General features: G+C 51.7%; 8 protein-coding genes across 8 annotated transcripts; 2 read left to right on the top strand and 6 right to left on the bottom strand.

Annotated features, from left to right (window-relative positions):
- Positions 1-263: 263 nt before the first annotated feature.
- K489DRAFT_51856 (uncharacterized protein) lies at positions 264-766 on the bottom strand. Its single transcript, XM_033608691.1, has one exon. The coding sequence runs from the start codon at positions 664-666 to the stop codon at positions 403-405; it is 264 nt and encodes an 87-aa protein (XP_033457308.1). The 5' UTR covers positions 667-766; the 3' UTR covers positions 264-402.
- A 911-nt stretch (positions 767-1,677) lies between these two features.
- On the bottom strand, positions 1,678-3,559 carry K489DRAFT_372784 (sphingomyelin phosphodiesterase; the record flags this gene model as incomplete). Its single annotated transcript, XM_033603364.1, has 2 exons — positions 1,678-2,297; positions 2,350-3,559. The coding sequence occupies 2 exons, from the start codon at positions 3,557-3,559 to the stop codon at positions 1,678-1,680; spliced, it is 1,830 nt and encodes a 609-aa protein (XP_033457307.1).
- A 3,075-nt stretch (positions 3,560-6,634) lies between these two features.
- K489DRAFT_383059 (Di-copper centre-containing protein) lies at positions 6,635-8,991 on the top strand. Its single transcript, XM_033605507.1, has one exon. The coding sequence runs from the start codon at positions 6,896-6,898 to the stop codon at positions 8,795-8,797; it is 1,902 nt and encodes a 633-aa protein (XP_033457306.1). The 5' UTR covers positions 6,635-6,895; the 3' UTR covers positions 8,798-8,991.
- Positions 8,992-9,938: 947 nt separating this feature from the next.
- On the bottom strand, positions 9,939-10,962 carry K489DRAFT_51797 (uncharacterized protein). Its single transcript, XM_033608690.1, has 3 exons — positions 10,791-10,962; positions 10,129-10,706; positions 9,939-10,046 (listed from the first exon to the last, which is right to left on the bottom strand). Exons 1-3 carry the CDS (start codon positions 10,869-10,871, stop codon positions 9,944-9,946), a joined length of 762 nt encoding a protein of 253 aa, XP_033457305.1. The 5' UTR covers positions 10,872-10,962; the 3' UTR covers positions 9,939-9,943.
- An 806-nt stretch (positions 10,963-11,768) lies between these two features.
- Positions 11,769-13,879, bottom strand: K489DRAFT_324683 (uncharacterized protein; the record flags this gene model as incomplete). Its single annotated transcript, XM_033601782.1, has 3 exons — positions 11,769-12,983; positions 13,041-13,343; positions 13,403-13,879. 3 exons carry the CDS (start codon positions 13,877-13,879, stop codon positions 11,769-11,771), a joined length of 1,995 nt encoding a protein of 664 aa, XP_033457304.1.
- Positions 13,880-14,139: 260 nt separating this feature from the next.
- Positions 14,140-14,871, bottom strand: K489DRAFT_412241 (uncharacterized protein; the record flags this gene model as incomplete). The annotated part of the gene is made up of 1 exon (XM_033607908.1): positions 14,140-14,871. The coding sequence occupies one exon, from the start codon at positions 14,869-14,871 to the stop codon at positions 14,140-14,142; it is 732 nt and encodes a 243-aa protein (XP_033457303.1).
- Positions 14,872-17,904: 3,033 nt separating this feature from the next.
- K489DRAFT_324081 (NAD(P)-binding protein) lies at positions 17,905-18,875 on the top strand (the record flags this gene model as incomplete). The annotated part of the gene is made up of 2 exons (XM_033601735.1): positions 17,905-18,705; positions 18,765-18,875. 2 exons carry the CDS (start codon positions 17,905-17,907, stop codon positions 18,873-18,875), a joined length of 912 nt encoding a protein of 303 aa, XP_033457302.1.
- A 36-nt stretch (positions 18,876-18,911) lies between these two features.
- On the bottom strand, positions 18,912-23,351 carry K489DRAFT_403603 (uncharacterized protein; the record flags this gene model as incomplete). The annotated part of the gene is made up of 2 exons (XM_033607095.1): positions 18,912-22,579; positions 22,630-23,351. The coding sequence occupies 2 exons, from the start codon at positions 23,349-23,351 to the stop codon at positions 19,174-19,176; spliced, it is 4,128 nt and encodes a 1,375-aa protein (XP_033457301.1). The 3' UTR covers positions 18,912-19,173.
- Between the last annotated feature and the right edge of the window lie 1,529 nt (positions 23,352-24,880).

Raw genomic sequence — 24,880 nt, 5'->3', positions numbered from 1 at the left:
TGACGGCAGCGGCTTCGTCAGACGAAATTTCTACATGCCCAGGTGAGGGATGTAAGTCACTTCGGCGTCGTTTGGACGGGCGAGTGGACTCATCATCCCAGGGAAGAGTATGCGACATTTTCATCTACGTGCTTTTATTGATGTGTATATATATCTCAAGATATACAATCTTTCATCAATACAAGCGACGCGTGTTGTTTCAAGCACGTCAGACATGGCGCGGTCAATTGTGGGACCTCAAAATTGCGGCATGTCACAACTCTTGACTGGGCGATTCGATTTGTCACTCATTCATTGCAGCCAGCCATGCCAGTGGTTGAAATACTCATGCTGCACACGATATCTACACCATAGGCTCGCACATATCGCAGCGGATATCTTGAGTAAACTCTAGATCGGTACCTAGGCTTTCGACACAGAAAGTGGCGAAAGGCAAAAGCAACAAAGTTGAGGTGTTGTACTAGTCATCAGTACGAACACCATATCGGAACAACGCCTTGGAGACCTAATCCACCCTTGCATCATTTCTAAATGGGTTTGGGCGTACAAGAATGTGAGGAATGCGTATTTGGGCTTCAAGGAAGCATGACACTCGCAGAAAGGACTGCATCTATTTGGAATTGATGTTTGCAACATCCTTTTCGGCTTTATCAAAAGTCTATCCATCCTCAAGACACGCACAAGTCATGGTCGTTTGAGAAACAATGCAGCTTACGCCAAATGTGCTCGTCGTATTTCTTTCCAGCCGGATTGTCAAGCTCTGTATGCTCAAAGGCCAATCGAGCCCGAAACGTTTGTGCTACTACCAACCGGTTTCAATGTGGATCCGTCCAGCAGATTCCTTACTTTTCTAGCAAGTGAATTTATGATCATTCCACAACTTGCAAGCTTTGTATGCTTTGTGAACTTCGCAGGTACAGCGGAAGTTTGCGAGCAGATACTCTCTCTGAGCAACAAACGTGTAAATTCGGCAAAGATGGGTGAGCGACGACAAATCATCGTATCTTCCTCCTACCATCATTATGCTCTCTCTAACGCATCCACAATAGCATATGTGGAGGATACCTTCTCTTCGCTTGCCGAAGGCGAGCTTGACAAGCTTCTCGGTAACATTATAGAGGATCCGCCCGAATTCCCGACTTCAACCTAAACAAGCCGCAACCGCAGGATCTTTGAGTATATTTCAGGCAACACGGAAGAGCAAATCGCCGAAACCAACGAACGTTTGTAGCAGGCGATCATCATTGCTGCTATCCAAGGGCTTGCTGCCTTTCAGGACTTCGTTGTCGCTTGCGATGATGATCGGTTCTTCGGCGTTGCTGAGCGGGGAGTCACCAAGGTAGTCTATCACCTTGATAGTCATACTGGAGGATGGACTTGGCTTGCGAAGTGTATTGAAATTCCGCTCATATTGCAATGTTTGAACAGCGGTCGCTTCATGTGTGAGGTTGTCTCGCACGACGCGATGTTTCCACCATAGGCGAGCAAAAGTCACAAGTGAGCTCCAGTGGTGAAAGATCCAACAGCAATTGTGATTGTGAGGGTAGTACCCGGATGTTTTGCTAAGCAACTCGAACGGAGAAGATCACGAGGTGTAGCGATCTCACAATGAAGGCCCTCTCGGGTTATTGTGCAGCCGGTCCACGAGTTGACTTTGACCACATCCTTGACATGCCATCACGGAGTATACTGCCGTCGTCCAATCGCACCTCTCAAAACCTCCGACGTCAGACTCCCATGACACTCGCTCTCCAAAGTCCCAGCATGCTCATGAACGAGGACAGAACCCCTCTTCGCCTTGCGGAATTGCAATCCCGGCTTCGGCTTGATACAATTATACTGCGATTCCGAAGCACGGAGTTGACAAATCTCGGCGGTTTTGCAAGATCCCGTGCAGGACGAGACCTTCCAACCCCGGCGTTTCCGGGCGACATAATCCTGAAAAGCAGCATCATTCGTTTCGAAAGCTTGCGTCACGCGGTGCCAGAAGGAAGGCGTCATCTCGGCGGAGGCATCGGTCACGCCGACGAGGGGCCCATAGACAGCTTTGCTGGAGTAGTATTTGCTCCAGATGGGTCCGCTGGAGGTTTGAAAGGTGGGATCCTCGAGGCTGCTGGTGTATTCGGTCATGTCGAGGACGCCGTAGGTTACGGGATCTACACTGTAGACACGAAAGGCGGGTGCGCCGGAGGTTGGTGTCAATGAGGGACAGATGTAGGACATGGCGGAGGCGCTGTCTGCTGATGGCGAAGAGCCGTTGCGATAGCTCAGCTCGAAATGATCCAAATGGGTGTGTCCTGTCTCACTAATTAGTATAATCTCCAGATGTAGCTGGAGAGATGTCCATACCAAAGAACATCGCAGCGATGGTGGCCTCGTAGCGGTTCACGATCTGATTGAGATAGTTCGACCCATCTGGGAGAGCATCCCCGACACCGAACGGCATATGTCCAATGATGTAGACACGCTCGCCAGCATCTTCAGCGCGTTGCAATTCATTGACCAGCCAAGCAAGCTGACCATTCGGATCATATCTTATGCGCAGTTCATACAACCAGAAGTTGACAGAGTAATAGAAATTGGTATCGATGGAAATGATACGCAAATTGCTACCGGGACGCTTGTACGAATAAGCTCCGTATGAGTCGGCTTGAGCTGCTGCAGTTGGTCCAATCCATTGCGTCCACGCCGTCGACAAGGCATCATAAACCCATTGACTGCTTGATGCACCTATGATGCCTGCAGGAGGGAAGCTATTAACAGGCGCCGCTTCATGATTTCCAGCCGTCGCATAGATCGGCATTCCGAGTCTTGATGCCATCTTAGCATATGCCGTCTGAATGTCGTTGGTCACATCCGGTCGATCCACAAGCCAGATCGCATGGTCGGGAATATCGCCTGTGAAAAGACCGAAGCTTGCATCGGGAGCGAATTGCTCAATGGCATTGTACATGCTCTGCTCGAGTGATTCGGGAGTGTCGCATTGATGATTACCATGAGGTCCCGCTGGGTAAGAAGTATTTCCAGGCGCATCGGCGGCGGTATATGGTCGACAGCAGATTGGTTTGGTACAATTGTAATTGCTTCCCGTTTCATAATCCAGATCGATATGGATGTCGCTGAAATGTACAACCTGCAACGGCGGTTGACCACTTGAAGCTGGTCGGGTGGCATTCGGCTTGGGTTTCGGAAATTTCACTTGATATGGCCTTACATTAGGATAAGGACATAATCCTAGAAGTGAAGTGCAAAAGGTCTGCGCGGTATGTGAAGGAATGATCATCCCTCGGAGATCGTGAGCTATGATAGGACCTTCCGAGGCGATGGCACCCTTGCAAACATCTTCATCTTCGAGATGCGCAAGTACACAGACGGTGGTGATGGTATTGACGAAAGCATCGTCGCCTAGTAGAGCGAGGGTTTTCAAGGCGAGTAGAACGACTTCACAGCCAGCACATGTTGTAGTGCTTTCGAGCAGGGAGAGAATGCTACTTGCATTTTGTGCGGAGACGAAGCTCACGACGAGAGCAAGAATGCTCCAGCAGAGTTGAAAACGCATCTTCTCTCACGATTTCGATGTTGAGAAGTGGTTGTTTCTCGCAGAATCACATTTTGACGACTTCCCTGTGAACGACAGACGTGGCAATCGACTCCGCACGACATGTTTACATTAAGCGAGGCTTTCGCTATTTCTTACCCAAAGCAGCGAGCTGAATCACATAGACGGATGTTTGGTGACGGAAGAGAGGAAGGGAGATCGGCAAAATTTGTCGTTTGATGCGAGATATCTCGGATCTGATTTCCTCTCGATTTGATGCACTAAGAGGGTTTTCTTTGGTTGAGAGCGCGATCTGACGAACGGAGGGATAATATAAACAATAATGGAGAGTAATTGTAGAAGAGAAAGGCAGGTATTTGTTGCAATCGACATATACGGTAATCGGCCAGGCTGGACGCAGCTCGATGACACCAAGGTTCGTGTTCTTCTCTCCCTCCCAGTCTCCCTTTCAGATTTGAGAGCAGACAAATATCGCATTAGTCATCTGGGTGCGATGTTCAGCCTCAAGACGCAGCATCGCCATGCCCATCGCTTCGACGAATTGAATATTCATTATCAAAAAGAATGAAAATTCGCCACGCGCCAGAATTGCTTGCTAGCGGCTTGGGGCCTGAGCTGAGACAAGTGCCAGATTGAGGGCGGAGCTTCAACAGCCGGGAATGTCACGATTCATTAGTGCACAGCCAGCACTTCTAGAATGGAAGAACTGAATGGAGACCAAGGGATTGGGACACAACCTTGTGCTCCATGTAGCTGAGCGTCGGCGAGTGGATGATCATGTAAGCGCCGTCCTGTGATGTCCATCGCCCAATGTCACGGTGCCGAGAGGGTTTAAAATAGCACAAGACTGTTACAGTACACGATCAGGTTTGATGATCGCGGCTGACCGCTTCCGGGGATGGTAATCATACACATCCGCAGGTACCGCACTGCAGCCAGTCGTGTGCCAGTGTTGTACCGTTTACACACCTCGCTTACCAGGTGAGCAAAAGGCATTCCCTTCGCTAAAGCTTGCATGAGATATTGGGGAAAAAGGGCTGACGAGGGAGTGAGGTCTCCACAAGGAGCTGGAAGGACAGTATGCATTCACTTCCGGCCTGATAAGCCGTCGCCGTTGTCGCCGTGTCATCACGACTGAACAGGATAATGCAGCGAGCGCAAAGAAAAAACGACGTGCACAATCCAATGCGCGTCATTTTCTCGATAAAGAGCTGCCGTTTCCGGAGAATTCTGCCAAGAGAGTTTGCGCTGTCAATTGTGCGTGGTGGTTAGGGATGTCACGTTCTAGCCGAGCCCAGACAAGCGGTGCAAATCCAATAGTTAGCATGGAGAAGGATGCTGCTGGGCGACAGTGAGAGGACGACGACGACGATGATGATGAGGAGCATGAAATTTCCACCCACCCTTGCCGAGCTCCGGAGTGGATCCCCGGACTTTCGGGCGGCACCTGGGCAGACACAGAGCAAAACAACGAACGCTCGGGTGAAGATGAATGGTTGGGAGGTGCCCGGGTGGGGACACGAATCAACCTTTGCCCAGGCGTTTGCCCTACTGTACTGCATTCCCGTATTGCCGGAATCGGGTGACGCTGCCTGCCACCACCACCACATCTCTCTCTCAGTCACTCATCACACTCATCATGAGCCAGAGTTCTATCATGAGCCAAAATCCGAAAGCCTATTTAGTTTTTGTGCACATCATCATAGCCAACGCATAAGCGCTCACGTAATGTTATGGTAATGATCTGCCTAAATCATCCTCTTCTCCTCTCGCTTCAGTCCATCTTTTCTCAACTAATAATAATGGAGAACAAGGTGCCAAGTGCCTTCTTGCTTACTTGGGTTACATACCAAGAGACGAGGATTTGGACCTTGCACGCGCTGGATCTTCGGCTGGACTATGCTTTCAGTCATCAGCCAGACCATGCCAGCCGACCAGACTAGACCACCATGTTCTGAAGCTAGCGCATGCGACGTAATCAATAAATCTGCAGCAGCCATGGCTGTGTTGAGGTATCAGATGAGCTCAAAGACAGTCCCCGAAAAATTCTAATTGATGGTGTACGTTCGGCGTTCAAAAGCTGTCGCCGGTCGAGGTACCTGATTTTACAACGAGCTTTTGTTGAGGACGATCAACAGACACGCACATCATACATACAATACCTCGATTTGAGGGGAGAAAAAAAAGGAAAATCGGTATCACTCCTACACCACTTACAATCCCTCTACCGAGACAAATTTAAAAGTGGACCCCCGCAGTGTGGCGCACCACGGAGTCGCGTGCCTGACTAAAAACCTTACCAGACGAAATTGTCGTAATGTTCCGGTTTGGGAAAGGGGAAGGGATGGAAGAATGCGGAGTACCCAAGTACACTTCCGGAAGGTGTGGAGACGATCACAAGACAACAGCAAAGCTCGGAACTTTCGCTGTGCTAACAAGCGAATCCATCTCTCGTTGCGAGCGATGGAACCGTTGCAATGCTTTGACCGCAAGCGAGATGTGTGTGCATGTGGGGTAATTTACACATCTTGTCATCATCAAGTGGAGTAGAGAGAGACACATCTGACACGAGTATTCCCATCTCGTATTGAGAAGCTATTTCCATCGAATACATGACGGAGGTCGTGCAGCACGAAAAGGAGCCAAAGCATGACAAGACGAGGGCATTGTCACATTGAGTTTTCGCCCGGTTCCGAACGATTCATGCAAGACTTGTAGATCCACCAGAGCTGTTCCAGCAAAGAGTGTCCTGTAGATCCATCGACTTCATCCACCACACGCACCACTAGGGGTGAGTGACATAGACATGAGTTGGTCGATGTGCAATCCAAAGCATTCATCGACGCCACCACACCACTCAAGGGGGCAAACGGAACAAGCCAGACTGTTCATGGTAGGGATCGCGAGGCCGGACCTTGGAATGGACCACGAATCCATGATCGGGCAGGGTATGGGGCTCTAAATTTGGTCGTCGCAGGGCTGTCGTGAGTCGTCCATAGCTCCTCCGCCCGCTCCGAACGCATTCCTAATCCGACCTGGCTGATTTGACCGCTTCCCACGACGACGCAGGGATGTAGCACATTCCTTTCCCCATGCGAGGAGGAGACATCTCAAATGTGAATACGAATACACACTCGGACCTCACCTGATACTTTAGCGCCTTTTCACCCTGTCCAAGTCTTCGATTTTCTCCCAAGTCTTCGATTTTCTCTTCTAGGCACCGTTGGATCCAGATGTTTGTTTAGTGCCGTGGTTCCGGTCCTGAGCACATATTTCCACGTTTTCCCGCACGTTTCCCCTCATACTCGATTCGACATCTTCGCAACTTCCGCAACCATGAAGTTCCTCCACTTGTTTTCAGCCTTATCGTTGGCTTGTACCTTTACCTCTGCCCATCCTGCCGCCTCTTCACCTCTGGAGGAGAGGCAACAACAGCTGGTCATCACCAACGCCGTCTCTGGACCAGTTTATCCTCGACTTGAGATTCGAACATTATCCGCTGCGAACAACTACGCACAATGGTCCTTGTTCATTCTCGCTCTTCGACAATGGCAGCAAGAATCCCAAAGCGATCCGTCGTCGTTTTTCGGCGTCGCCAAGATCCACGGTGTACCGCGTCAGAACTACAATAACGTCGGACAATGCTTCGGTTGTGGTGGCACCGACGGCTATTGCACACACGATTCGATTCTTTTCCCAACATGGCACCGTGCCTATGTCGCTCTGTGGGAACAGCAGTTTCTCATCCGAGTGAACCGCGTTGCGAACTCGTTTGTGGGCACTCAGTTCCAAGGTGCCATGCAGCAGGCGGCCGTGTCGATGCGTTGGCCTTTTTGGGACTGGGCCGCGAAAGCTCCCGCAGGCACCCCGGTGCTCCCATACGTCGTCACGAACAGGACCGTCAAGGTGCAAACTCCCACCGGCCAGCAGATTGTCGGCAACCCCTTGTATCAGTACAACTACACCAGCTCCGGTGGCATGTACTACTACCCATACACTGACTACAGAGCCACCTATCGATACCCTTACAGCAATGCCGCCAATGCAGGAAGCAACAACGCCAGAGCTGTTTCTGCCTTTGGTTCGGCTCGTTCGAATTTGGCGGATCAAGTCTACGGACTACTCACCCAATGTAAAACTTGGCAACCCTTCAGCAATGACAACGCCGACAACAGCAACACGGGCTGCTCCAACAGTCTCGAGGGTATCCACAACAACATTCATGTCCTCGCCGGTGGACAGGGAAGCAGCTCGGCCGCCGCCGGTCACATGTCCGTCCCACCGACTGCTTCATTTGATCCCCTCTTCTTCCTGCACCACGCCAACGTGGACCGTCTTTTCGCAATGTGGCAGGCTATCAACCCGTCTCAATACAGCGGTAGCGCAAGAGCACCTGGATCCACCTGGACCATCGCCCAAGGCGACACCAACAACGAATTCTCCAACCTGACCCCTTTCCTCAAGGACACCTCGGGTAACTTCTGGACAGGACTCCAGGTGCGATCGTGGAACACCACCTTTGCCTACACATACCCCGAATTTGTAGCCACCCCAGGCGATGCCGGATCCGTCGCCAGCATCGCCAGCAAGCTATACTCTCGCGGCGCCACCGCCACCGCCGGCTCCATCAAGCGCGATGCCGAAGCTGCTCCTGCGCCCAATGCCGCCGCCGAGGCGACCCCCGCCCCCGTCCTCGAAGCCCGCGACGCCACAACCTACCACTACGTCGCCAACATCCAGACACCGCGTCACTACCTCAAGGGTTCCTACACCATCTACATCTTCAACGGCAAGCCCGCCAGCGAAGACCCGGAGACCTGGATCACCGACGAGCGCATGATCGGACCCATGGGAGTCTTCGCCCACAGCAGCATGGCCTCGAACAAAGTCGTCATCGCCGGCTCCGTCCCCTTGACCAGCACTCTGTCCTCCATCGCCGGCACCGGCCTCCTCGCCGACCTCAGCATCCCGCTCGTCTCGGCCTACCTCAAGGCCAACTTGCAATGGCGCATTCACGGCCCCAACGGCGAGAGCGTCGACCCGGCCTCGATCCCGGGCTTCGTCGTCTCCGTCGTCTGCGCGCCCATGACCGTGTCCTCGGACCCAAGGGTCTTGCCAGTCTACGGACAATTCCAGACTTTGGTCGACGTCACGACTGGTTTGGTCGGCGGTCTCGACAAGACCACTAAGCTGTTGGGTAACGTTGTCGGCGGCCTCCTCAACGGACTTCTTGGTTGAAAGGCGCGTGGAGCGCTTTTTTCGATTTACCTTTTCCTTGGGGCTTGGATACACCCAAGTGAACCCTCTTCTTTGACTTTCTTCTTTTGAAAGCGTGTTTGGGAGGGCGAAAAGCAACTAGATTGTTGCGGAGGACATATGATATTGTTTATTCATAGTTGTGTGTAACGAAACCTAACGAGATATCTCACCTGTTTGTCATTGCATTTCCATCCATTTGACGTGTTAATTGATTTCAGCCACTGTGAGCACTCGGCTTGATGACAAGACTGTGTTTGTCCTTGGTGCCGACCCTTCCAACACAAAGTAATTCTCAATCACGTCGACCACAAATACGACTCTCCGTCACATTCTTATTGGTCACATTCTCAGTACTACTTCGCGCGAACAATCCTGGAGCCGACACGAGACTGTGATTGTAGGAGCACCAAGGTCGATAAAGCCCATCTTGGATACTATCCACGATATCTTCACTAGACCCTGAATGTGTCGGGCTCTCACGCTCGAGAAACAGCAATTCAATCAAAAGACACCCGATCCTCGTGCATCCTTCTGCCGCATAGGCATTCCATCATCTCAAGCAGAGTATTTCCAATATCTTGCGTCACCCACTTCCCATATCGCATCATAGGGCACTCCTTGAAAACTCTACTTCTCTCGATATTGCGAAAGAGACCGTTGAAACTTTCTCGAAGCCGTTGGCCAACGTTCGCAACGGCTGATGACTCTGACGAAGAATGCCACATCTCCTAGGTTACGGCATTATGACTCACATGTCATTTCTTCATCCTGAGCCTGAGACCAAATGTATCCCGTAGGCATGGAAACGCTCGTCAAAGAGGATGGTCGAGACGAAGCTGGGATCGCCGTGCTTCTGTCAAAATCTCGATACTGGGATTCCAGTACTAGCATTTCCTGAGACATGCCTGCAGCATTCTTTTCGATGGGTTATGGCATGGCAACAAGGAGAACGACGAGGCCGAAATGGCACTTCATCTCAACTCAAAATTGTCGCAGAGATGATCGTCCCGATGCATATGGCAGTGTCGTCGATGGTGCTTCGCTGCTTAGTGATGTATGGTGACCAGTCCTCTAGCGCCCGGATCGAGAAAATTGGCGCCTACTATTATCATTAAAACGGTATATTTATCGTCGCGATTTCGCGTCTAAAGGTTTGAGGGTCTGCCCCGAGGCCAAGGGACCGCACCAGCCGTAGAGGTCACAGCGACATTGGTCGTGATCCGGACAGCTAAAAATGAGCAGCGTCAGCAAATTTATCCTCTCACAAATATCCTCCCTGCGATAACAGGGGAGTATTGTCCACAACTTACTGCGTCGCATCCATGCCAAACACCACATGCCAGATCTTTTCAAACACCCAACCGACCCCATAACTCTCCACCTGAGTAGTGTTCGCAATCCAATTCATCATCCGCTCATAATCTTTCTTCGGCCGTTCCAAAATCCTCTTCCGGCTGACCGCGAATTGCGCACAGCACACCCCACCAACATGTTTCGGCACCTGCTCGGCTGGAACATTAAAGAGCTCGGAGTAAATCTCGACAAAGTGCGCGCGAGGTTCCTTGTAGCCGGCCAAGTCCTGCTCGGTCGGATCATGCGGATTCACCGCGATCGGACATCCTGGATCAAGATCGCAGCGGAGATTGACGTAGCCGGCTGCGTCGATGGCCGCGAGGCGCAGGTGCGGCAAGGTATGCGAGTTGAGCGGCCCGAAGAGGTCGTTGTGTTGTTGTGTGTCGCTGGCGTGGATGAAGATGGAGTAGGCGGGGAGCGCGTCGTAGTAGTCGATCACGTAGCTGATGAATGCGGCGGCTTCGCGGCCGATGAGGGTTCGAGGCACAAGGTAGCCTGGCTCGGAGGGCTCGGACATGGAGTACATGTACAACGCGTGTGAACTGGAGAGTATTCATACGTAAGTTTGGGGTCTTACTGGCTAGATGCGCCTGCGCGTGTGAAGATTGGTATTACTCATTGAATCCGCGATTGAACAGCCAATCCGTGTCCTCGTATACGGTCTTCCCCAAGACCAGCGCACTGGTGATGTTAGAGGCATCTTGAGGTGGTGGAGCTGGTACAATGCTGGAATGTGTCGTGAGCAATGGAATGGTTTTCTTGATGGGTTTGCGAAATGAAAACAGAGCCAGACTGATTGCTAGAAAGACGAGAAGGATTGTTGACCAGAACGGCGATGGCCGCAATGAATAGGAGAGCAATCTCCGTGCCATGACGACAGCGGTTAGCGATGAGGATCGAGGTAGACTATCCGAGGAGAGTGCATAGCCTTATCCTCACGAAATGCATGGCGAAGAGGACGTGAGGTTGAAATAAGATCAGTGGAGCAGAAGAAGAGAAGTTCCCAACATGTGTGACAGCCTTGCGAGGCGCGATCTTGATGCTGCGCCGCGCCTCTCACCTGCATAGGCTCATCATTACCGAAATTATAATTTTACCTTTCATCCATCACGACGGATGTCAGCAATTAGTTCACCTAGTTGCCGGCGACCAACACCCTTCCAGGCAAATCTTGGCGGCATGAAACATGCGGCGCAGTCATCAGAGGGAAGCATAAGAGTTTGCGGCGGTGATGGTTTTGACCTTGCCATATCGTATGTACAGTCCAGTACGAGAAACGGTCGTTGTCCAGCCCTAAAATGAGTGCAGAATTCGGCCCGGACGTCATGAGTCCCTTCAAAAGGTGCCGTCTCGCCGAAAGGCCCGGCACGCGAGCCATGATCATCTGGGCTCAACTTCGGTAGGTATATCATCAACAGCTGCAATGCGCACCATCACAACATAACTACTGTACAGCAGTAGTGGTCTGTCTGATTCCACAAAAGCAAAGATCTATCGTCCCATATGTCTAATATCCTGTAATAGGTATGGTGATCCAACCGCTATATTCAGCTTGTTTACACCATCGTTATTTCTATGTAATTCGTGCTGCAATCTTTCACAACTGCACATGATGGACCAACTTTCCACGACCAGGTACTCCGCTCAACACAAAGTCATGGACGTCATTATTAACCTCTGCAATTCCCGGCAACACCGGCGTCGAAAATTGTTTTCCAAGCAGAGTCTCCTGATCTGCAACAATAGTCCCATTCACAGCTTTGACATTCCGCGAGAAGAGCTCATCGCTCCCGGTGATGCTCGGGAAAGTCGTCTTGAGTAGAGAGCCGGCAGCAATATGTAGACCATCGAGTGAGAAGCTTTGCGTCGTGGTGCCGAAGCTAAAGCCGGTGCCGGCAGTGTTGTTAGCAGCATAATATGCTGTGCCATTTTGAGTCGTTTGAGCTGACGTGCCGTCAAATGATAGTGCTGATTTGGCCATGTCGCTGGAGAATGTTTCTTGGCCTGTCGGGAAGACCAAGCGGCCTAGACTGTCGATCGATTTGGAGCGGCGGATGTCTGCAGCAAGTGTAAAGCCATCTGGATTACCGATTTGACTGCTCTCAACGTAGAGCGGATAGCTGAATTTGCGGGCGTAGCCATTCGATGAGAGATCTTGACCGGTCGTCTGTTGATCATTGGTCTGCAATGAGGCCTGATTGGTAACGTTTCCCTTGTTTAAGTAGGCGAGGCGTTGATTCCAGCTAGCAAGCCGGGGTCCTGTCGAGAGCAACAAGGTCGAGGTAAAGGAAAGCGTGCGCTCTGCCGTGACGGTATATAAAAGTGTATCGTTGACCCCGGCAGAGGTCTGCGAGATAGATGAGCTGACGTGAAACGAGGGTTGTGGAGCAAGCTGCAATGGCGCACTGCCAGATGTGACGTGGCCTGCTTTGTCGAGCCACACAAAGATCTTTCCGGTGACGAGCCAAGTGGAGCCAACTCGACCTGATAGAGCGGCATTGCCAGTGCCGTCGTCATTCAGGCCGGAGACGCCAATGGTAAAATTGTGCGAGCGACCGTCACACAGAATCGGAAGCCAAGGGGTAATGTCAATCTCGTCCTCTTTCAAATCGAAAGTGTCGATGCCGACAATGGGTCTCCAAAGACTAGGGACAATACCGCCGGTAAAAATAATCGGGAACGGCCAAGCCACGCCAACGAGTGTACCATCAATAAATAGCTGGACTTCACGAAATGGTGAATAGCCAAAGAGCGTGCCGACGGTGGACTCGTAGGTGTTGACGCGAGATTGGGGCACATTGCTCCACCAGAACTAGACACGGTCAAAATTGTGAACAAGCTTACTAGAACCTTGCCGGATAAACGTTACCTCTTCGTCTGCTTGCCCAGTGGAGGAAATAGTGAACACGGCCTTTTGGATGTTTCGCGGCAAGGTAAGGACATTGGATGCGATATCCGAGGGGACACTGAAAAGACTCGGTTGGCCCTGGGAGCCTTGACGCTTTGAGACTGGGATGATCAAGTCCGCTGGCTGCACAACAGAGTCCGCTGTGAAATATGCCGCCGTCAAAGTGACGTTGAAGGTCCCGTCTAGAACGTCAGTCACCAAGTTTCCCAGATCGAAAATGACGGTTTGTGATTTTGTGAACAATGACAAGAAGTTGGTCATATCCTTTAAGTAAGGCTGTCAGCATCCGTGTGATTGCGATAGACAATACTCATCAGACAGACCTTGAGGTACGTCCATTCAATTCCGTTTCGGGTAGGCTCTGCCGTTGATGTTCGAAACAATTCAATGTCTCCAAAGGAAACAGTACCGAGGCGGTCATACTGTCGCCCTCGAGATGTAACTGTCAAGTTCCAAGTGACTCTGTTAAAGGAACACGACGGCGGAGTGTAAGGCCCAACGTAAGGTTGTCCATAGGAGGCGATGAAGTCGTGTCTAACGAGGATATCCTGGCACACGGGCTGCTCACTGGGCACAATGACTGCAGACGCGTTCGAAGATCCATCGGTGACTTCAAGTCCACCTTTGGAAGAAACGGTCAAAACTGGCGCGGCTACCTGGGAAACCTCGAGGACCACAGCGGAAGCCGCTCGGACGAAACGCTGGATAGCGTCATTCGGGTAAAATCGAGGACCGGAACATTGCGCCAGGTTGCTCAATGAAAGGCTGACCAATATCCATGACAAGAGCGACGTCTGCATAGAGCGGCGCCATTGAAACGAGATGCCACGAGATGCCATGATCATAAACGATACCACGTTCTGAAATCTGTGAGATAATTTTCAACGGAAAAGGGGTCCGCTGTTGGAAAATAACCTGTGGGGCAAAGTCAGACCAGGTCAAATACGAGACGTTCTTCAAGACAACGTGTACAATGCAAGGGTCCGAACAGTTCCAACCTGGCCTGTGGTCCTCGGTACAAGAATGTCCTCCTCCCGGTAGGGCTGACGGCTTTGTCCTTTCAGTTCCTTCTCCCAGGCAAGTGGGCACCGTAGGTCCAATATAGGTTGATAAGCTGAGGAGCAAGAAGGTCCAGATGCGCATGCTGCTGGGACAGCTCCTGGGGAAAGAACACTCGATACCAATTGAACATGGCAAATTCCGCGGGCGTCATGATATAGTCCGGATAGTAGATGACCCTAGAAGAGATGACCCAAACTACAGTACGAATGTAGTCGATCACGAAATCGTCTACGTCCACATTCGGAGTATGGATGTGATCGACAACGTTCTCGTGGGTAAGCTGCAGGTTCAAGTGCTCCGGGGAAGTGGTCTGCGTGGACGAAAGGGACTGCGGTTGGGATGTTTCACTGATTATGGTGCTGGCAGTATCTCGAGCGGGCTCCGGATAAAACTCTGGGCGGGCCTGGGATGTGCGGGCTCCAGTAATCCGGTTTGTCCGTTCCGGGGGCATCATGGATGATCCTAGGTGGGTGTTCCAGGTATCCGGGAGGCAACCTGAGCCAGGGGAAGGCAATGACCGTGGAGGGCTGGGATATCCGGGAAAGGAGTATTGAGCAGTCTCGTAGACCACACCTGGGTCAATAAAGGCAGTTTGATTCGACAAAGACTCCGCAGTCGTGTCACAGGACGAACTCAGCATTGAGATAGACTGCGGCAGTGGACCATGGAAGGAGTGACTGTAAGAATAGAGCGATCCATTGTTGGAGGTGTCGGTATCTGTAAAGCTCATGCTGTCCAGAATATGATGGGCGCTTCTCGAACAGAATGAAGTCGGGCTCCGAGCTGGATATGAAAAAGAGAAACGGTCGATTGGAGGACCACCCCCAGGAGTTTGGAACGATGGTCTTACGATATTTGCGAAGTAAATGACTCGTCAGGCTTACCTTTGTTATGATTGACAAGGATCCTCGACCAAGAGGCTCAATGCGCTCGGCAAAGCGTCGTTCGCCTATGATCCTACGTCGTGACCGTTGCGCCGATGGCGGCAAAGCAAGTCGGATGAGCGTTCGTCCACGATGAGGACAGACGTCACGTCAACGCGGGTCACTTGGGCTGCAACAACCTACCCTCGCGTGACGCGCGTGGGTGGGTTGGAGGGCGTAATTTGCGCTCTTGTCCTTCTCAGGTACAGGGTATTCGCGAAGATGGGAGTGGTGTGACAGGCGGAGTGAGGTACTAGTCAGGATCGTGGACCGCTGGTGGGAGATCCAAGCGGCGAATGACTGCTTAATCTTCAGCCAAGGCGCGGTAAATTGAATTATTTCTAGGTCGCTGCTTTGACCAAGGACACCAAGCGAGGAAGCTATTCACGCCACAAACACTGCGACGGGTCGTGAAGGATTCAATGGGATGGGATGATGTTGGATACGAAGAGGAATGATCTTGGGTGGGGGTTCTGCGCTGACGTTCCTGCGTAAAACATGAGATGAATCGGGGTATGTTGATGGACACATTCGCCGGGCAGCATCGCAAGGACTGCAGCGGTATGTCGACATCATCATCAATGCCGATCATCAGTTTCGATAGTTAAACGGCACTTGATTTGTTGAGCTGGGGGTTCGAGGCAGGGCACCTTATCGCAACGGTCCTGGGACGAAAGCGTGGGCCAGAGCGGGGGAAATTCGGCTCACCAAACTCAAAGTCTATCAATCTTACTCTCACTGCCAGTGGCGAACAGCAGTGCCCGTGTGATATGCACCCCACAATTCCTGAAAATGCGACCATCTCATCAGAAGATGCTGAAACACTCGTCGTGATGGCATAATCATCCTTGGTGGACGTTCCACTTCAGCCCTGCTGGTGTTGCAGAGGAGTCGGAGAATCGCCGCACAGGAGACGATGTCATGCAGAGCGATGCAGGGCTGGTGGTGAGGTATTCTCCATAATCGTTCTTTCTATTGGTTCACGATCGACAAGGCTGCAATAAGATATCCACCTTGACTCTGCATCCTTGCCTGAAACACCTTCTCCAGAGCACGCTTGTGGAAGTTGCAGTTGGGCATCAACGCACACGTTTGTGAGTTCCTAGACCTGGAACGCTGTCGCATGTCCAGGCAGTCAATGCACGCGGGAAGGGATACTTCCGAAGGAATGAAAGGATCAGGCCCGAGAATAGAACGATTCGGGCAGATTTCGTCGTTGACATCATGCCACGCAGCCACGTGCGGTCGACCGGCATCACAATGGATGAATTTTCCAAATTGCGCGCAACGCCCTGGCCTGGGGACGTGAGAGCATTGGCAGCTTGTCAGTCTTTGTATTGTACCAATTTCCGGGAGTTGTTCCCTGATCTCGCGCTGCTTGGACGAGCGACAAGGCTTTGTGTCGCGCTCCTGTCCATTTTGCAGTTAGGAGACTTCCCGCAAAAGGACAGTCTTGACTCTTGCGATCATTAAATATGCCATAGCTTTTCACATCGAAACCGGAATGTTTGTCGATCGTCTAGACCCTGGAGGTGAAGCGTGTTTGGAGCACTTGTCGCTGAGTCTGTGCGCGGAGTTGGACGACTCGCGGGGACCCTGCAACAGATTTTGCACCGGCCAGGATCACGTCCATGACGTCGCCAACATCGTATTCTGAGTCCAGCAAACACGACAAGACATACAGTGAAGCCGTCTGAGGGTCAAGCTCTTCTCCATGTAGGAGGTGCTCGAGTCGTTCGGATCGACGCTGCTAAGCTTTTCAGAGTATGGAGGCCTTGCAAGGACAAAGATATACGATGGTGGTTCGTTTCTGGAGTCGCGATGTTGATGCCCGACAATGCGGAGCTGACCCCCCAATTTCAGAACCCATTCCGCCGATCCTGCGAGGCATTGCGGAGGGTCTTGGGGCAATATTTTCTAAGCTAGCGAAAATGAAGCGTGATGTTGGCTCGTATTGATGTTGGGACGTCGGCACTTGCTCGGACATGTATGGAGATAATTTGTTGCTCTCTCGAGAACGTACGTGGTAACCACAATGCTGGCCCTCGTTAGAGGCGGAGGCCCGTCATCATGTTTAGCCGAAAAGGACCCCATTTTAACACAAGTTCAAGCTGGCCGTGTTCCTGGGTTTCGAGATCCAAGGCTTTCACGTTGCAGTTTCCGAAGATCGTGGTCGGACATCCAGGACGGTGCTTGATTTCCAGCGTTGCACATGATATGGTTATACATTCAATGCGCGAGTGGTGATGGTAACTCAGCACCTTACGTCCACTTGTCGGATCACCGCGAGCTTCCATGGAACAGCATGTTGCGCATCTCGGTGCTTATCAGAATTGTACGCTGAGGCCGGCGGATCACCATGGCTTGAATGGCGCTGTGAGCGCGAGACTTCTCCGACTCCACCATGCTTTACAATACAGAAACGAAGAGCACGTTTGTATGAATTTGAGCATGTCTACATCTGATTTCCAGTCGTATTCAGGCAATGTGACAGAGCCAAGTCAACATGCAATCTCTGGTTGTTTATCCATTCAGCAGCCGGCTAAATGCAGCTGCAGGGCAATTGCTGGTTGAAGCAGGTCCACCTCACCTTGTCCAACTTTACCGGACGACTGACCAGGCGTGTGCTCCCGTGACACGAAGAATCGCGTTGATGTCGGATGTTTGATAATTCGTTTGTCAACACTAAGCCATCATTATTTCAGGCATCAGATCGGCAAGCTTCGCACATCGGAAACCTCTCAAAGATAGGCAGCTGACCGAGGTCCTCAAGTGAGGGAGGAAAGACTCATTATATCCCTCTCGCTTCACTTCAATTGACCTTGCAGACCTCGCGCAAAATGACGGCTACCGAAGCAACGAAGCACAAAAGAGTCCTCGAGTGTAAGCTCGCCATCGTCACCGGTGCCTCTCGCGGCATCGGTGCCGCCGTCTGTGCAAATCTCGCCAGCAAAGGCTGTCATATCGTAATGAATTACACATCAGCTTCATCGGCTTCCAAGACCGAGACTCTCGCCCGCGAGCTGGAAGCCCAACACGGCATCAAATGCTTGCCTGTACAGGCCGACATGTCAACCGAGACAGGCCCAGCTCACATCATCCACCAAGCCCGCCAACACTTCTCCGTGCCACCGCCGCCCTCTTCGTCTTCCTCCGCCGATGATGATCGTGTTCTCATCTTCCAAATCGACATACTCATCAACAACGCCGGCGTGGGCGGTAAACATCCCCTCCCAGAAGCCACTTCCTCAGAATTCACGCGCCTCTACAACATAAACGTGCGCGGGCCTTTGCTCCTCATGACAGCAGCCCTCCCTTACCTCCCGCACGACCGGAGCGGCCGAATCGTAAATCTGAGCAGCGTGTCCAGCAGCTGCGGTTTCACAGGCGACAGCATCTACGGCGGGACAAAAGCAGCCCTCGAAGCGATGACGCGGTCCTGGGCCCGCGAGCTCGCCGAACGCGCGACCGTCAACGCCGTCAATCCGGGCCCCGTGGCGACGGACATGTACTGGGCCAATCCGCCGGAGTTCCAGGCGAGTATGGCGCATTGGACGAAGAATACGCCGTTGGCGAAGATTCGCGGAGATGTCGATCCGAAAGAGATCCTGGATGGTGCGGAGTTGGCGGGAGGTCGGCCGGTATGTTGTTTTCGCTGCTTTTGACTTGACTTGTCGGCTAACATTGAATTGCTGCACAGGGATATGATCACGAGGTTGCCGGTGTGATTGCTATGCTCTGCACACCCGATAGTGCGTGGTGCACCGGAAGTGTGATTTGCGCAAACGGCGGGATGAAGTTTAGTGTCTGAAAGAATCCATCTTATACGCGGGGCCGACATCGACTAGAAGAGGCGGGGAGTTAACAGAGGCATTCAAAGTTCTGCACGAGTTTATCTATGCTATGTGACTGTTTGTATGGCGCACCCAGCGGGATCTCTCGTGCTCTGATGACAATAATCTGATAACGTAGTAGCATGCTGGCTGAAAACGAATATGATGCGCTCAATTAATTCAATGCACCCAGAAGAAGAAGAAGAAGAAGAAGAAGAAGAAGAAGAAGAAACCCAGTAATACATCATAGTCGTCATGGGCGGCTCGAAAGTTTCATCAAAGGTCCTCGCACTTCTTCTCTCCGACATCATTGGGTGACTCCGCGGTGGCGGTAGTAGCAGTGTCACCGCTCGACCCCAACCCAAGCAACTTCTCTCTCTCCTCCTTCTCCTTCATCTGCACGAATTGAATGAGATCATACGTGCTCCCTCTGAGCGCACTTCCCGCACGCCTGCTACCACTCCCACTCCGCTCGCTGAGGCTCTGTGTTGAGATCAACGAAACACTGCGCAGGTGACCCTTGCGATCATCGACCACTGTGACGGAAGGGAATCGGCGGATGCGGACGTTTGGATCGAGATGTGAGGCGTTCATTTTGGGCTCTTTGCTGCCTTGCTTGGACTTTTGTTCCGGTGAGCGGGCTTTGAGCGGCTTCAGGATCGGAGCAGGCGGAGGTGGCATTTCTGAAGAGCTTTGCGAGCGACGGTGCCCATCGTTTGAATGTTGTTGTGCGACCGGGGTATCAGCGGTTGCGGTATCGTTGTTGATGTCAGAGACGGACGAAAACGCCGGCGCGTGGCGTGTGAGACAGGATTTGTACATCTGCGACCAGAGATCCGCGCGTGATGAAGGTGAAGGTGGCATCAGAACCGTTTGAGACCTATTTCCTATGATATCCTTGCTGAAGTCCTCGTTGGCGCAAGTGGAGGGTCCGTCGACCTGTGTGATCGTGGTTTCGGGAACATTGCTCATGGCTATACTATCCTGTCGCACAGATGTAAGCTCTGGGCTATTGCTCTCGGTAGACTGACTTGTTCCTGTTGGATCGATGCTAGTATCAATACGTCGGACGTTGTGAGCAGGTTCGTTGAAAAGACTACCAAGCCGGAATCGAATACTGCCTGCTGCTTGAGATCCAGAAATTTGGGTTGACTCCTGCTGCTCAGGAGCTTGGACGAAAGAAGAAAAGGAAATGGTATGGCTATGTCGAGGAGAATGATGAGCGTCGGTCTCACCCAAACCTTCGATGGAATCTTCGACCTGCTTGAGATGTTCATATAAACTGTTTGAATGATTCTCCGGGACCAGCGAAGGAGGCAACATTTCCAGCTCGGGTTGCTCCAGTCTGCCACTAACAGCCACAGATGTACGTCGATTCTGTCCTTGGAACCCGTTGCCAGAACTGGACAGCAGATTGTGATAGTACCTGACAATCCCACCGAATGTCATGGACCGTCGTTTGATCATTGTTGGGGACAAATTCTTCTTGTTATCACTTGTCGTGAAGGACCTCTTGCTTGTCGGAGAAGCCTTCTCATCAACAGAATCGGCACTGCTTTCCACATTTCTGCCCGCGAAGTCACGCGTCTTGACGGAGTCAGCAGCATTAGCTGATCCACAGCGCTCACTGCGTGTATGCGACGCGAAACGTGACCATGACGGACGCGATGTTCCAATCTTGGCAGTCTTGGGAGAAATAGTCGGCGAGGCGCTTGGAGATTTGACGAATACAGAGGGCACCGATGTGAGTGAAGGGACACCGCAAGATGCTGTGCCAGTGAGTGGCTTGTACTCTACACCAAGCAGTCCCGATGGAACAGCAGTATCGAACGCCACATGTGGACTTGAAACATCTGGCGCAAGCTGGACACTGTCTTGTCTCTTATTCAGCAGAGCATTGGTGCTCGAGCTACGTCCAGCTGGGTCGAGCTGGAAAGCATTGGGCAACGCAGGAGACGAATGGCTCAGACGAAGCGATTCTCGACGTTTGCTTTCGGATTGAAACAAAGCTTTGCCCTGTTGGTGACGTTTGAGAGCACTCGCCATCAAAGGATTGAGCTCTTCCTCTTCCTCATCCTCAAAGGTTTGCTGTGATAGATACGCAGCATTTGCCATCGCATCGTGGCGATGATTATGTCGGATTTCTTGAGCATTGTGCAGGTTCCTCACTGACGGTCGTCGTCTGTCATCGCCCATCAAAGTGAGGTTGCGTTCGTACTCAAGCATCGAAGGGCGGCGATGGAGATCGATGACCGGGGTCGGTGGGAGGGATGAACGAACAGAAGCGTACATCGTCGTTTGCCCTGATGCTGTACTCGGAGAGGGGGTATGGCGAAATTGAGGCCTATGAGAACTTGCGTCGTCCACGGTAAGGTATGTGCCCGAGGTACGACGACTGCTCCCGGATTCAGGGCGAGTTTTGCTTGCTGGCACGACCAGAGACGTATGCATCATGCCAGAATGTTCGACCTCATCTTTTGTGACAACAGGGTTCTGATATAAGTCTCCTTCTGTCGCTGAGCGACGGCGAGGAATGTTTTCTGCAGGGCGAGTGAGCTCATACTGTACTGTGAGCATAGTATCATCAACAGCACCGTCCTCTGCATTCACATGCTTGTGATCGTCCGAGCGCAGAATAGGCGTGCTCGCACATCGCATTTGCTTAAGACTGCCAGGACGGAGGAAGCGGAAAATGGACTTCCTCTTTCTGACTGATTTCTTGGGCGGCGTGAAAGCTTCGAGGAATTTGCTCTTCTTGCTGCCTTTAGATACAGAGTTACGACCACTTTTGGAAACCGGCTGACCGTTGGAAATCGGATGGTGCTCGTGAGACAATGTAACGCCGTCGAGCGTATGGCGCTCCAGCGGAGAATCGTTTGTATCGACAAACTCTGGTAGTACTTCCTTATCAGCAGGGGTAGAATTGCCATGTGTATTCGTACTGGCTGTGCGATCTTGCTCCCCAGCGCCATCAGTTCGCAACGGCCAGTCGGCGAGATTTCCCGCCAGAGTATTTGGGATATCGTACGGCTGCGGACATTCCATATCTCTGTTTGCGCTGCAAGGTCGGCTGTAGACAGAAGAGCTGGCGTCCATTGACGGCGACGATACGCGGCATGAATGCAATGCGGGGGTCAATAAGGCCGCGGGTGGAGTGTCTGCAACCTGCTCAGTTTGTTTGTTCAATAGCACTGTGCTCTCGCCTGCATCTTGTCCAGCATGCGATGTGGATGTAGACGCCTGGCTTGCTCGTTCGGTCAATTTTTCAGGGATCGCTAAAACGGGTTCATCATTCACAGGCACACTGATAACTTGCTCTACCACACTGCCCACTGAGTCAACACGAATCTCCTTCACCTCAGGCACCTTGTTTGTATCAGAGTCGCGACGCAGATGTCCATCTTGCTCATTGTCCGTCATGAGGAGACTTGACAAAGCAAAAGAGGTGCTCGACTTCCTCCTCAAGCGTGTCGGTGAATGCATCGGTTTGAAACGTTGCGGGTGCAGATCCACAGAAGAGCTTCGACGCACGACCGTCTCATTGGAACCTTCCGGATAAGGTGGCAGGAAAGGAGATGTGACTATCCTCGGTAGAAGAGGAGCTTGATTGAAAGGCGTGAGTCGCAACTTCCGGAGAGTCAGGACATCGAGCTCAATAGCTGCATCTGACAACGGAGATTTTCTGTGATTTGAATTAGAGACAGGATCGACGTCGTTCTAGGTTAAGCTCACCTGTGCTGCGACGCTTGCAAGATCTCGAAATTGCCTTCCGCAGAACTAGAATACCTCGGCTGATTCTCCGCGAGATCATCTTGAAGCTGATCTACTTCGCCATCCGTGCGGATGACGGATTGCGCGGAAACCAGACGTGGCACGCCCCGAGGAGACACTGTCTCGTCGTGCTGTCCTTCCATGACAAGATTCCGAATAGCGAGTTCCTCACTAAATTCGCGTCGACGTCGACGTCCGCGTTCCTCTTCTCCCTGCAAAAGAGCCTCGTCCATATCTCCCATAGCCTCTTGATCCATTTGATGGATGACCTCCGTCGATGTTAAGGCTTTGGCATCACCGTCCCAGAGCTTACCACTGGAGACGGTTTCCCATTTGCTGCAAATGCTAGCAACACGACACCCGCGCACTTGCTTTTTGGCACGGATTCGATCGCCACTCTGCTCTGTGTTTACGCTGGCGCTTCGTCCCGGATCAAGTGTGCGACGGCTGAGCTTCATACGTAGTCGGCCTTTGAAGCCTGGACTTCTCAGGATGGTGCTTGAGTCAATAGTGCCGGGAAGGGTGTTTGAATTTGTGAAGCGTAGAACATGTGGATGATCGGAAGGTAATCCTGCAGCAGCTAAGAGAAGGCCATCAAGTGAAGATGACGACACTGTCAAAGGACGGGAAGGCGGTTCGGGTGAGTTGATACGTGGATGAACACAGCAGAGTACAGCCGACATTGTTTTGACGTGGTTGAGGCTACCGATCTTGTTTCAATATTCCGTCGCTGGTCCAGAATTGTTCCAGATCCTGTTCTATGACGAGGTCTGCCTGGGTGAGAGGCTTTCAAGGTCTCTGTTGAACACACAACGCGTGAGATCAGCACAGCATATGAATGAAACAAAACGAACACCTTCTGAGCCTGAAGCGTGGATGATGCTGGTGTTGATTCTCTCAAACCAGTACGAATCGTCCAGAAAAATAAAAATGCATAGAGACGACCTGCAAACTTGAAAGCCATCCATGGATTCGACGAATGTCAAGGACAACGAGCATGGTCTATCCACACGGACAGGCAAGGCAGACCGAAATAATGACGGATGATGGAAGTCACCCTCCATCGCGTATCGTACTTGTTCGACTTGCACAGAAAGAACCGAGAGCATGATTCCATCGTGCCTCCTCACTTTACAGCCTTGGAAGTCAATCATTCACCGAAAGAGAGATCACCACCTACCGCGTCGACCTACCTGTATCCGGGCTATCACACCTCGAGGATATCCACTACACTCCAGGTCTCCGTCTCGAGCTAAACGTAGCGCAGCTGTGAGAAGACGTAACTTGCAGTTTCGATCATTCTTTCTTTCCTTCCGTCCATCTGACGTGAAGAGTGCCGAGCGATGAGTAGAGCGTGACGACGTGAGCAGCAACTCCAGCCGCGCGACACGCGAGGCAAGTCGACACGAGAAAATTAAGACAGATCAGGAGGGCTCAACATTCTTGAAGAACAGCACGCGTCTCGCTCCTTCCAGTGGAGCTCTCGTCTTGTTGATGATGACAGAGAATGCATGCCCACTTGGGCAGGTGAGCACGGAGTTCCGAATCATAAGTTGCACATGCACCGGACAATTGAAGTCCGAACGCGTGCGTGTTCGGCGGCAAGATGAGAGCGGAGGCGAATTTCTCCGCCGAGGGATTGAGTTTTGAGGGTAACCCTAACACAATCACAGCCCGTGGACAGTTGAACACGCGAGGAAAGTGAAGAGAGTCTGCGGGTGGCATTGATATTGGTCTATTTTTTTCCATTTGGACAGTGAGATGGAAACGTCCATTTGAGATCCGCACTGGCGACGAGGGACTGCAATTGCATCTCTAGATCGCCGGTGCAGTGGTCTATACACATGTCGGTGCGAAGAGGACTATAAAAATTGTGGTGCACAGGCAGAGTTGAGAATTGCGAAGGTGCGAAAAAATTCCGTTGCTTTCTTTATTCATTTATTTACAGAGAGAGATTCCCTTCAAAAGTTGGCGAAAAATACACCAAAGCGATCGTTGAGATCCAACTCTTCCAGGTCGATACGACAAAGGATGTCGTCGACAATGGTATCTTTCATGCACCATCTCCTCCCACAACTCCATTGGAAAGGCGTGATTCCACTCCGTACACACGCGCTCCCCATCCGCGACCCATACACACACAACCACAGCAAAAAATTCTGCTGTTGCAACTCCATCGCTTTGATAAGACGTTGAGTAAAACGATTAGTTT

Source organism: Dissoconium aciculare (assembly GCF_010015565.1).
Source record: "Dissoconium aciculare CBS 342.82 unplaced genomic scaffold K489scaffold_11, whole genome shotgun sequence".
Lineage (NCBI taxonomy): Eukaryota > Fungi > Ascomycota > Dothideomycetes > Mycosphaerellales > Dissoconiaceae > Dissoconium > Dissoconium aciculare.
The sequence above is the reverse complement of the archived record's forward strand: the minus strand, read 5'-3'. Positions and strand labels throughout refer to the sequence as shown.

Excerpts from the sequence above, each read along its gene's own strand:
- K489DRAFT_51856 (XM_033608691.1), bottom strand. The coding sequence starts at position 666 with ATGGATAGACTTTTGATAAAGCCGAAAAGGATGTTGCAAACATCAATT.
- K489DRAFT_383059 (XM_033605507.1), top strand. The coding sequence starts at position 6,896 with ATGAAGTTCCTCCACTTGTTTTCAGCCTTATCGTTGGCTTGTACCTTT.
- K489DRAFT_51797 (XM_033608690.1), bottom strand. The coding sequence starts at position 10,871 with ATGCCTCTAACATCACCAGTGCGCTGGTCTTGGGGAAGACCGTATACG. Across the intron at positions 10,707-10,790 it reads GCTGTTCAATCGCGGATTCA|GCGTTGTACATGTACTCCAT; the intron begins ATGAGTAATACC and ends TCCAGTTCACAC. Across the intron at positions 10,047-10,128 it reads TTTGGCATGGATGCGACGCA|CTGTCCGGATCACGACCAAT; the intron begins GTAAGTTGTGGA and ends GCTCATTTTTAG.